This window comes from Bufo gargarizans, chromosome 5 (genome assembly GCF_014858855.1).
Source record: "Bufo gargarizans isolate SCDJY-AF-19 chromosome 5, ASM1485885v1, whole genome shotgun sequence".
NCBI lineage: Eukaryota > Metazoa > Chordata > Amphibia > Anura > Bufonidae > Bufo > Bufo gargarizans.
In genome coordinates this window covers 375,808,020-375,821,228 of record NC_058084.1, presented here as the reverse complement: position 1 = coordinate 375,821,228, position 13,209 = coordinate 375,808,020, and the positions used below count along the sequence as shown (strand labels likewise).

Sequence of the window (13,209 nt, the reverse complement as noted above, 5' to 3'; positions counted from 1 at the left end):
ATGGAATAGTTAACTGTGCTCCTACACCAAACGATCATAGCACAGCACACTTGTCCACACTTGTCCTCCACCTAGCTAAAAAAAACTTGTTATATTGAATGAAATGTCCTACACAAGGACTTCTAAGCTAATAAGCAACATTGGAGTGGACAACAATTGTTTAAAACAATCAACTGCCCCCCAACATGTTTCACCAGATCACTGGTTTCTTCAGGGGTTTGGGCAGAAATTCTTGCAGCTGCAACGTAAAGCAGGTAAACAATGAAGAGGAGGCAGCGCTGGTATGGCGCACGCCTTCTCTTCAAACAGCTGATCGGCGGGGGTGCCGGGTGTCGGACCCCAGCCGATCTGATATTGATGACCTATCCTGAGGATAGGTCATCAATAAATATAACTTGGACAACCCTTTTAAAGGAATATGTAGATGAAGTTTCAGAATTTCAATTTTTTCATTTTTCATTTTAATCAATTTTTTGCCGCTAACAAAGCAAGGGTTAACAGCCAAACAAAACTCAATATTTATTACCTTGATTCTGTAGTTTACAGAAAGACCCGATATGTGGTCATAAACTGCTGTACGGGCACACGGCAGGGCGCAGAAGGAAAGGAACGCTATATGGTTTTTGGAGGCAGATTTCACTCATAATTTTAAGTTGCCATGTCACATTTGAAGACCCCCTGATGCACCCCTAGAGTAGAAACTCCCAAAAAGTGATCCCATTTTGGAAACTACAGGATAAGGTGGCAGTTTTGTTGGCACACTATTTTAAGGTACATATGATTTTTGGTTGCTCTATATTACACTTTTTGTGAAGCAAAGTAACCAAAAATAGCTCTTTTGGCATTGTTTTAGTTTTTTATACAATGTTCATCTGACAGGTTAGATCATGTGCTATTTTTATAGAACAGGTTGTTACAGACGTGACAATACCAAATATGTCTACTTTTTTGGGTTGTTTGTTTCAGTTTTACATAATAAAACATTTTTAAAAATTAATTTTTTGTGTCTCCATAGTCTGAAAGCCAGAGTTTTTTAATTTTTTGGGGGGGACTCTCTTATGTAGGGGCTAATTTTTTCAGTATGAGATAGTTTTATTGGTACTATTTTAGGTGCATATGACTTTTTGATCGCATGGTATTACACTTTTTGAGATGTAAGGTGACAAAAAATGGCTGTTTTGACAAATTTTTATTTTATTGTTTTTAATGGTGTTCACCTGAGGGTTTAGGTCATATGATATTTTTATACAGCAGGTTCTTACAGACATAGCAATACCTAATATGTATACTTTTTTTTATTTATTTAAGTTTTACATAATAACAGCATTTTTTAACCACTTCAACCCCGCTAGCTGAAAGCCCCTTAATGACCAGGCCACTTTTTACACTTCTGCACTACACTACTTTCACCGTTTATCGCTCGGTCATGCAACTTACCACCCAAATGAATTTTACCTCCTTTTCTTCTCACTAATAGAGCTTTCATTTGGTGGTATTTCATTGCTGCTGACATTTTAACTTTTTTTGTTATTAATCGAAATTTAACGTTTTTTTTTTGCAAAAAAATGACATTTTTCACTTCCAGCTGTAAACTTTTGCAAAAAAAACGACATCCATATATAAATTTTTCGCAAAATTTATTGTTCTACATGTCTTTGATAAAAAAAATGTTTGGACAAAAAAAAATGGTTTGGGTAAAAGTTATAGCGTTTACAAACTATGGTACAAAAATGTGAATTTCCGCTTTTTGAAGCAGCTCTGACTTTCTAAGCACCTGTCATGTTTCCTGAGGTTCTACAATGCCCAAACAGTAGAAAACCCCCACAAATGACCCCATTTCGGAAAGTAGACACCCTAAGGTATTCGCTGATGGGCATAGTGAGTTCATAGAACTTTTTATTTTTTGTCACAAGTTAGCGGAAAATGATGATTTTTTTTATTTATTTATTTGTTCTTACAAAGTCTCATATTCCACTAACTTGCTACAAAAAATAAAAAATTCTAGGAACTCGCCATGCCCCTCACGGAATACCTTGGGGTGTCTTCTTTCCAAAATGGGGTCACTTGTGGGGTAGTTATACTGCCCTGGCATTCTAGGGGCCCAAATGTCTGAGAAGTACTTTGCAATCAAAATGTGTAAAAAATGGCCTGCGAAATCCGAAAGATGCACTTTGGAATATGTGCCCCTTTGCCCACCTTGGCTGCAAAAAAGTGTCACACATCTGGTATCGCCGTACTCAGGAGAAGTTGGGGAATGTGTTTTGGGGTGTCATTTTGCATATAACCATGCTGGGTGAGAGAAATATCTTGGCAAAAGACAACTTTTCCAATTTTTTTATACAAAGTTGGCATTTGACCAAGATATTATTCTCACCCAGCATGGGTATATGTAAAATGACACCCCAAAACACATTCCCCAACTTCTCCTGAGTACGGCGATACCAGATGTGTGACACTTTTTTGCAGCCAAGGTGGGCAAAGGGGCACATATTCCAAAGTGCACCTTTCAGATTTCACAGGCCATTTTTTACACATTTTGATTGCAAAGTACTTCTCAGACATATGGGCCCCTAAATTGCCAGGGCAGTATAACTACGCCACAAGTGACCCCATTTTTGGAAAGAAGACACCCCAAGGTATTCCGTGAGGGGCACGGCGAGTTCCTAGAATTTTTTTTTTTTTGTAACAAGTTAGCGGAAAATGATGATTTTTTTTTTTCTCACAAAGTCTCCCTTTCCGCTAACTTGGGACAAAAATTTAAATCTTTCATGGACTCAGGGAGTCTATATGGGTGATCACCCCCCTGTCATTCCTATTCTACAGAAATTTTTTTGGCCCAAGTTAGCGGAAATTGTTTTTTTTTGTTTTTTCTTACAAAGTCTCATATTCCACTAACATGTGTAAAAAAATAAAATCTCACATGGACTCAATATGCCCCTCACGGAATACCTTGGGGTGTCTTCTTTCCGAAATGGGGTCACATGTGGGGTATTTATACTGCCCTGGCATTTTAGGGGCCCTAAAGCGTGAGAAGAAGTCTGGAATATAAATGTCTAAAAAATGTTACGCATTTGGATTCCGTGAGGGGCATGGTGAGTTCATGTGAGATTTTATTTTTTGACACATGTTAGTGGAATATGAGACTTTGTAAGAAAAAACAAAAAAAAACAATTTCCGCTAACTTGGGCCAAAAAAATGTCTGAATAGAGCCTTACAGGGGGGGTGATCAATGACAGGGGGGTGATCAATGACAGGGGGGTGATCACCCATATAGACTCCCGGATCACCCCCCTGTAAGGCTCCATTCAGACGTCCGTATGATTTTTACGGATCCACTGATACATGGATCGGATCCGCAAAACGCATACGGACGTCTGAATGGAGCCTGTATCAGTGGATCCGTAAAAATCATACGGACGTCTGAATGGAGCCTTACAGGGGGGTGATCAATGACAGGGGGGTGATCAATGACAGGGAAGTGATCAGGAAGTCTATATGCGTGATCACCCCCTTGTCATTGATCACCCCCCTGTAAGGCTCCATTCAGACTTCCGCATGTGTTTTGCGGATCCGATCCATGTATCAGTGGATCCGTAAAAATCATACGGACGTCTGAATGGAGCCTTACAGGGGGGTGATCAATGACAGGGGGGTGATCAGAGAATCTATATGGGTGATCACCTCCCTGTCATTGATCACCCCCCTGTAAGGCTCCATTCAGACCTCCGTATGTGTTTTGCGGATCCGATCCATGTATCCATGGATCCATAAAAATCATACGGACGTCTCAATGGAGCCTTACAGGGGGGTGATCAATGACAGGGGGGTGATCAATGACAGGGAAGTGATCAGGAAGTCTATATGCGTGATCACCCCCTTGTCATTGATCACCCCCCTGTAAGGCTCCATTCAGACGTCTGTATGCGTTTTGCGGATCCGATCCATGTTTCCATGGATCCGTAAAAATCATACGGACCTCTGAATGGAGCCTTACAGGGGGGTGATCAATGACAGGGGGGTGATCAATGACAGGGGGGTGATTAGGGAGTCTATATGGGGTGATCAGTGGTTCATAAAGGGTTAATAAGTGACAGGGGGGTGTGTAGTGTAGTGTGGTGTTTGGTGCGACTTTACTGAGCTGCCTGTGTCCTCTGGTGGTCGATTCTAACAAAAGGGACCACCAGAGGACCAGGTAGCAGGTATATTAGACGCTGTTATCAAAACAGCGTCTAATATACCTGTTAGGGGTTAAAAAAATCACATCTCCAGCCTGCCAGCGAGCGATCGCCGCTGGCAGGCTGGAGATCCACTCGCTTACCTTCCGTTCCTGTGAGCTCGCGCGCCTGTGTGCGCGCGTTCACAGGAAATCTCGGCTATCGCGAGAAGACGCGCCGATGCGTCCAGGAGGAGTAAATCAACCACCGGACGCATCGGTGCGTTAGGCGGTCGGGAGGTGGTTAAACAAAAAAATTATGTTTTAGTGTCTCCATATTCTGAGAGCCATAGTTTATTTTTATTTTGGGCGATTGTCTTAGGTAGGGTCTAATTTTTGCAGGATGAGATGACTGTTTTACTGGTACAATTTTTAGGTGCGTATGACTTTTTGTGATGAAAGGTGACAAAGCATAACTTTTTTTGCACCATTTTTATAATTTTTTTTATACGGTGTATACCTGAGGGGTTAGTTCATGTGATATTTTTATAGAGCAGGTTCTTACGGACGGGGCTATGCCTAATATGTATACTTTTTTTTATTTATTGAAGTTTTACATAATAACAGCATTGTTTCACCTATGCCTGTGCATATAGCAGGGGTCCGGCAATATGAGTGACTGCCGGACTCCTGCTGCTGATCGGGCGGCTGCTGCTTCTGCACCTGCCCGATCAGCCTGACGTACATGTACGGCGCAGGTCCTTAAGGGGTTAAAGGGGTTGTCTTAGTTCAGCAAATAGTATTCATCATGTAGACAAAGTTAAAGGGGTTGTCTCACCTCAGACATTGGGCACATATTGCCTCACCTCTGGGACCCGTACCTGTCTTTAGAACAGAACCCGCAAAATGAAGGCGGGTGCACTGCGCATGCGCTGCTGCCTTACATTCATTTCTGTGGCAGTGCTGAAAATATGCAAGTGGGATTCTCGGCTATTTTCAGCAGTCCCATTGAAATGAATGGGAAGCGCACCGCACAAGCGTGGCCACCGCTCCATTTACTTCTATGGGGCTGACTAAAATAGCTGAGCCAGTGCTCTGCTATTTTCAGTGCTCCCATAGGAATGAATGGAAGGTGATCGCTCATGCGTGGTGCCTAATCCTTCGCTTTGTGGGCTTTGTTCTAAAGATAGGTGTGGGTCCCACCCCTGGGATCCGCACCTATCAGACATTGGGAGCATATCCTAGCAGGGTGAGACAACTCCTTTAATACAAGGCACTTATTAATATATTGTGATTGTCCATATTGCCTCCTTTGCTGGATTGATTCATTTTTCCATCACAGTATATGCCTCACATATGAGGAGTCCAGCTGTGGTGGCCATGCTTGCACACTATCGGAAAAAGCACCTGCCTATACTCCTGCGGTCCCTGCCACCAAGGGGCGTCACAGATTGTGGACAAATGGAATTTTTTGACATATGCAATTGTGGCCTGTGATTTCACCCTAAATATGACCTGACAGTGTCAATACGGAATTGAGAGTGTGCAGTGGCTGGGATTGGGGAGACCCCAACACTACTCTGAGAACACCAGACACTGTTGAGGTGTCAACACGTGTTGCTGCTCTCCGGAAAGGTGTGGTGCACCCCAATGGGAAATAAATTCAGAATGTCAGGGTCTGCAGTAAACCAGTGTGCTTCTTTACTGGAGGAATTCAGGTGCAAAACAATACAGGCTAGGCCCCCCTTCCCCTGTAGAAGAAGGGTTTGCTGCTGAGGAAAGACATGAGCTAGATATACCTCTCTCTCTTTCTTCAGAAGGCTGGTACCCTGGTCAAAGGCTGGTAATCTAGGGTCTGTGGCAGTGTATACCTGTCTCAACGTCTTCTTCTGGTCAGTCCCTAGTCTTCTAGAGTCTCCTCTTCCAAGCACTGTTTCCTAACTGCAGAACACTAGGGGCTCTGACTGCTCCTCTTATATGCAGTTTCTAGCTGAACTAGAACCTTCTATTGGGAGGGGTGAAGTGGAGAAACTGAGCACAAACAATTACAAAGTTACCACTCCCAACTGGCATAGACTTGCATTACAGCTTCAATGATACTCAATGGCAATGACACAGCAGTTTTTCCAGACAAAAAACAAGTTTCCAGACGTAACAACAAAGCTAAAACCAGACATTCAGAAGGTCAGTCTGTCTGGTTTTGGAGGTAAACAAGTCTGGCTTTTTCCCTCCAAAACCTGCTCTTCTTTAAACCCTATGGCAGCTGTGGAAAATTACCAGCTTCTTATTCTAAGTCCCAAAAGTCTCTCAGTATTCATTAACCCTTTCCACAGAGCCTCACAAATACAGTTCATATAAACAAGATATATATCACAACATACATATAAAATGCAGTTAAACAGTATGAAACAGTGCAAGTTAATCCGTTCAAGTGAAAATAAGACGTTTATAACTCTGGGAAACGGGCAAATGTCCTCAAATGTCCAGACTTCACAGTACCCTCCAGGGCACTACAAGTGTCAGTGTTTAATGGTCACCTGTCACCTCTCCTGACATGTCTGTTTTAGGGCTCTTTCACACTTGCGTTGTCCGGATGCGGCGTGTACTCCATTTGCCGGAATTACACGCCGGATCCGGAAAAACGCAAGTGAACTGAAAGCATTTGAAGACGGATCAGTCTTTAAAATGCGTTCAGTGTTACTATGGCAGCCAGGATGCTATTAAAGTCCTAGTTGCCATAGTAGTAGTGGGGAGCGGGGGAGCAGTATACTTACCGTCCGTGCGGCTCCCGTGGCGCTCCAGAATGACGTCAGAGCGCCCCATGCGCATGGATGACGTGCCATGCGATCACGTCATACATGCGCCTGAGGCGCCCTGACGTCACTCTGGAGTGCCCCGGGAGCCGCACGGACGGTAAGTATACTGCTCCCCCGCTCCCCACTACACTTTACCATGGCTGCCAGGACTTTAGCATCCCGGCAGCCATGGTAACGATTCAGAAAAAGCTAAACGTCGGATCCGGCAATGCGCCGAAACTACGTTTAGCTTAAGGCCGGATCCGGAATAATGCCTTTCAATGGGCATTAATTCCGGATACGGCCTTGCGGCAAGTGTTCAGGATTTTTGGCCGGAGCAAAAAGCACAGCATGCTGCGGTATTTTCTCCGGCCAAAAAACGTTCCGGTCCTGAACTGAAGACATCCTGATGCATCCTGAACGGATTTCTCTCCGTTCAGAATGCATTAGGATAAAACTGATCAGGATTCTTCCGGCATAGAGCCCCGACGACGGAACTCTATTCCGGAAGAAAAGAACGCAAGTGTGAAAGAGCCCTTAGTAACTACTTGCATTCCCCATATAATGACAATACTGGAGCATCTATTCTTAGGACTCTATGATGTGCCATTCCTTTATTATTCCTGCTAAAAGTTTGCAATGAAGGTCCAGATGGATGTTAGCAGTTGGTGGTGTATTCCAGCACAGTCTGACACTGGCAGCACTAATTGGATAGTATCGAACTGAGCACGGACAAACCTGAAACTGGTAACCTTCATTGCAAACTGCTAGTAATTCATTCATAACTTGTAGTAGATATAATAAAGGATTTGCACACCATACAGGTGAAACACGAAAAATTTGAATATTGTGCAAAGTTCATTTATTTCAGTAATGCAACTTAAAAGGTGAAACTAACATATGAGACTCATTACATACAGACGTGGACAAAATTGTTGGTACCCTTTGGTCAATGAAAGAAAAAGTCACAATGGTCACAGAAATAACTTTAATCTGACAAAAGTAATAATAAATTAAAATTCTATAAATGTTAACCAATGAAAGTCAGACATTGTTTTTCAACCATGCTTCAACAGAATTATGTAAAAAAATAAACTCATGAAACAGGCATGGACAAAAATGATGGTACCCCTAGAAAACACAGAACATAATGTGACCAAAGGGACATGTTAATTCAAGGTGTGTCCACTAATTAGCATCACAGGTGTCTACAACCTTGTAATCAGCCATTGGGCCTATATATATGGCTCCAGGTAATCACTGTGTTGTTTGGTGATATGGTGTGTACCACACTCGACATGGACCAGAGGAAGCAAAGGAAAGAGCTGTCTCAAGAGATCAGAAAGAAAATTATAGACAAGCATGTTAAAGGTAAAGGCTATAAGACCATCTCCAAGCAACTAGATGTTCCTGTGAGTACAGTTGCACATATTATTCATAAGTTTAAGATCCATGGGACTGTAGCCAACCTCCCTGGACGTGGCCGCAGGAGGAAAATTGATGACAAATCTAAGAGACGGATAATCCGAATGGTAACAAAAGAGCCTAGAAAGACTTCTAAAGAGATTCAAGGTGAACTTCATGCTCAAGGAACATCAGTGTCAGATCGCACCATCCGTCGTTGTTTGAGCCAAAGTGGACTACATGGGAGACGACCAAGGAGGACACCATTGTTGAAAACGAATCATAAAAAAGCAAGACTGGAATATGCCAAACTACATGTTGACAAGCCACAAAGCTTCTGGGAGAATGTCCTGTGGACAGATGAGACAAAAATCGAAGTTTTTGCCAAGGCACATCAGCTGTATGTTCACAGACGAAAAAATGAAGCATATCAAGAAAAGAACACTGTCCCTACTGTGAAACATGGAGGAGGCTCTGTTATGTTCTGGGGCTGCTTTGCTGCGTCTGGCACAGGGTGTCTTGAATCTGTGCAGGGTACAATGAAATCTCAAGACTATCAAGGAATTCTAGAGAGAAATGTACTAGCCAGTGTCAGAAAGCTTGGTCTCAGTCGCAGGTCATGGGTCTTGCAACAGGACAATGACCCAAAACACACCGCTAAAAACACCCAAGAATGGCTAAGAGGAAAAAATTGGACTATTCTAAAGTGGCCTTCTATGAGCCCTGACCTCAATCCTATTGAGCATCTTTGGAAGGAGCTGAAACATGCAGTCTGGAAAAGGCACCCTTCAAACCGGACACAACTGGAGCAGTTTGCTCATGAGGAGTGGGCCAAAATACCTGCTGAGAGGTGCAGATGTCTCATTGACAGTTACAGGAAGCGTTTGATTGCAGTGATTGCCTCAAAAGGTTGCGCAACAAAATATTAAGTTAGGGGTACCATCATTTTTGTCCATGCCTGTTTCATGAGTTTATTTTTTTACATAATTCTGTTGAAGCATGGTTGAAAAACAATGTCTGACTTTCATTGGTTAACATTTATAGAATTTTAATTTATTATTACTTTTGTCAGATTAAAGTTATTTCTGTGACCATTGTGACTTTTTCTTTCATTGACCAAAGGGTACCAACAATTTTGTCCACGTCTGTAGAAGCGAGATATTCTATTTATTTGTTTTAATTTTGATAATTATGGCTTACAGATTATAAAACCCCAAAGTCTCAATTTTGAGGTACTTTTTGCTCAGGGGGTATGGATTAATTTGCTGACTAAAGTGTGACACTATTGGATTAGTAGAACTACTGGTAACAGCACTCTGCTAGTCAATTGCACAAAGATATAAGCAAACACTGAAAAAAGAATAGTGGCTTGATGGCCATACTTACTGCAAGTGCAGTTAGAAGCTCTTTGCGCATATGATTGAGCAAACATATGTCGAGCCCATCTACCAGGCGTCAAGGTGGCTTCTAATCAGATGGGTCCTACTCTAACATGCCTCTCCTGGGCTTACAGCCTACAATCTGGGCAAAGTAGTACCAAGCTGTATCCCACATATGCCTCTCCCAGGCTGTGAGCCTGCAGTATGGGCAAAGTAGAATACAGCTGTACAAGCTATCTAATTAAAAGCACATGGTAAATGGGCGGTGGTGCACGGTTCAATCTCACCACCAGGGGGCGCCACCCCCCCAGTGGCAGTGACTATAGGGAAAAAACAAACGAACCAGCACCTCTATAATAAGTAAATTTGAGAGCGCAGGTGCACGCTACCTTGGCTGAAACACAATTGGATTAGTAGAACTACTGGTAACAGCACACTGCTAGTCAAGTTTTTTTCCCTAAAGTGTGACACTTTGAACCTAGAATATTAAACCTTTTCACAAAATTCTAATTTTAAGCTGCATTAATGCAATTCCTTTTAATTTGCTTTACTGAAATAAATGGACTTTTGCACGATATTCTAATTTTTCGCGTTTCACCTGTACAGTCATAAGAATAGATGCTCCAGAACTGTTGTTATTTGGAGAATCAGGTAGTTACTAAAACAGACATGTCAGGAGAACTGACAGGACCTCTTTAAGAATCTGTTTCAAGGGGATAGGTAACACCCGACTGTCAATTTACTTAAACCCCTTCAGGTGGAACATGGCCATGTTCACACATTCCGGTTTCTGTCAGGATGCAGACAAGGATTTCACACTAAAATCCTGACACAATCTGAATTGCATATGTGTACAGCTCACATAAGTTGACCTACCAATTCATAGGTGGTTAGTAAGGGGATTCACAGCGCTTAGACCGTCACTCATCATAGATTTGATGTCATATGCTAGCAATATATGGTGAAGAATTTCTGTATATCTGTTTTTCATTACAAATTCAAATGTATTCTTCATTTATTAATTTCTACAATAATCATTATTCTCTTGTTCTGGTTTTACAGATACTTTATATTGGACTTCGACTCTGGAATTCTGCAATATTTCATCACTGAGGCTAGCAAAACCCAGAAGCCTCGAGGATTTTTGTCTCTTTCTGGGTCTGTGATTTCACTCAGCGATGAGGCCCCCTATATGATAGTAGTGTATTCTGCCAGTGGGGAAGTATATAAACTCAGAGGTAAGATATTGAAATACGACATGCTGTAACGTTTTGGAATAGTTCAATGCCTTTAGGAGCCATGCAGTTGTATAAATGAATAAATAAGGCTAGATCATGAGACTTTGAGATGAGTAATATATTTTCATGTTATACAGTTCTTTTGATATTGCTTTGCTGTTTCTCATACAATCTGTTACATTACAGAACACTGTCAATATTTTGCATGATGCAGATTACATCAGTAGTGTCCACATATGTTCTGTTGTATCGTACAAGAATAACATTATTAGGGCTCATTCACACAAGCGATACCCGTGTCTGTGTTCCATTTGAGTGTAGCACACAGACTAAACACTGACACATTATAGTCACTTGCCCAATTTACATGTCTTATTGTCAGTATGGACCATTGTGGTAGCCTTGCCCATTCAAGTCATTCAGTCCACACAAAAATTGGATAGCACACGTATATGTTATGGCAGAGAACGAAAGAGAGGAGAAGGCGCTCATAGGGTAAGTATGTATAGATACAAGAACGTTAGTGGGGTTCTGGGCACAACTCCAGTGAAGGCTTTATAGCGGTGGAGGGTCGGTGCAGCCAATGCTATCTAGAACTTCAGTGGTGGTGGCCAAGTGGGGAGAAGAATGGCAGTATGGTATCTGCCATGGATTTGGATGGGTAGTCAGTAGGCACGAGACACAGCCTGAGGCACAGATGAAGTATTGATCTTTTATTGACCAATTGAGTCAAAAAAGATCAATACTTAATCTGTGCCTCAGGTCGTGTCTCCCTCCTACTGACTATCCATCCATAGACGTGGCAGATACCATACTGCTCATTCCTGTGCAAAACGTATATATGTTATGGGCAGAGGGTGTCAACCCATTGTGCTAACTAACCAGTTTAGCTTTGTGCTAATCCTAAGGGTGTTGTCCTGGTGGCCCCCTGGTATTCACCGTTTGAACCCTATACAGCAGGGATGTCAAACTCGTGGCCCTCCAGCTGTTGCAAAACTACAACTCCCATCATGCCTGGGCATACTACAGCTATCAGGGAATGATGGGAGTTGTCGTTTTGCAACATCTGGAGGGCCATGAGTTTGACATCCATGCTATACAGGATTTGACTGCAGGGAACCAACTAGGCTGCTACCTCTTAGAGTAGTTCTGGTGTAATTGACCGCTGACCCATGGGGGTCAGAGAAACTGGTGCAATGCACAGAGGGGTCAGGCTATATTCCTAGTCATGAGACAGGCCGAGTTCAGAGCTGGCTGCATACATACGTATCTGAGAGTCCAAGGTCAGGGCTGGCAGCTGCGAGTCAGAGTTGGTTGTCATGCAGAAAATAACTAGAATAGGTAACCCTACCACTGGGAAAGGTGCCTTAAGTACCCAGGGTCTGGCAGCCATTGGCTGGGGTCGAATTTGGTCGCGTGTGTTGGCTCTTTAGGAGGATGGCCCTAAGGAACATGCCTGGAGACCTTAGTAACCGGGTGCAGGCTGAATAGGTAGCACTGTGCCTGTGCCCGCCGGGACTGAGGTAGCGGTGTGCATAGGAGGCCAGCGCAGCAGTATACAGTCCATGTGTTTATGGAATGTTGTTATGAAATGCTGAAAAGAAACATGGAACAGCTTTACAACGCTCATCTGAATAAGGGCTTCTTTGTATGTAAGTTTTGAGTTGGGCAGGGAAGGTATATAGAGTTGAGAGACTGCCACGTATACCACAAATATTCATTTATCCAGGTGTGCTCACATGAACGCCCTTGGCCAGTCACTGTGAATACCTCTACTTTGAAACAAAAGCCGTGGGTTTTTTTAATATTGTTTTGCTGCACTCATTTCTTTGCATCAGCTAAGATCAGTGAAATAAGCAAACTTGATGGGTTATTTTTAATTTTAGCACAGATCATTACAGAATCAACTGGATCCTGGCATAGCTCTTACATAGGTATTAGAGGCTGGAATCATCTTTTCCTTACCCGTAGCTTAGAATAACCTGCGCTCTTAACTTAGGAATTCCAGCAAACCCTGGTTGACAAAGCCTGTCTTAGAACTTGGGTAGGGATCCCCAGAAGATGCAATGAAAACCTGTCACTTTTACAGTCATCATGGACTAATTTCATTGCATGCGTAAAGATGTTTGGCAATCAACAAATCTGGTGCAAATTATAGGACTAGGCATGAATTCTAAAATGCTTTACTTCCTTCTACAGCGGAGGTCTACAACCTTTTGTAGGCTGTGAACTATGACAAG

At 42.7% G+C, this 13,209-nt stretch overlaps 1 protein-coding gene across 1 annotated transcript in view; it reads left to right on the top strand.

Annotated features, from left to right (window-relative positions):
* Nucleotides 1-13,209, top strand: part of OSBPL10 (oxysterol binding protein like 10) — a 380,196-nt gene that overhangs the window by 97,257 nt on the left and 269,730 nt on the right. The window contains exon 2 of the mRNA XM_044293953.1: nucleotides 10,794-10,969. Coding sequence (XP_044149888.1) covers nucleotides 10,794-10,969 — 176 coding nt within the window. The remainder of the gene's footprint in view (nucleotides 1-10,793; nucleotides 10,970-13,209) is intronic.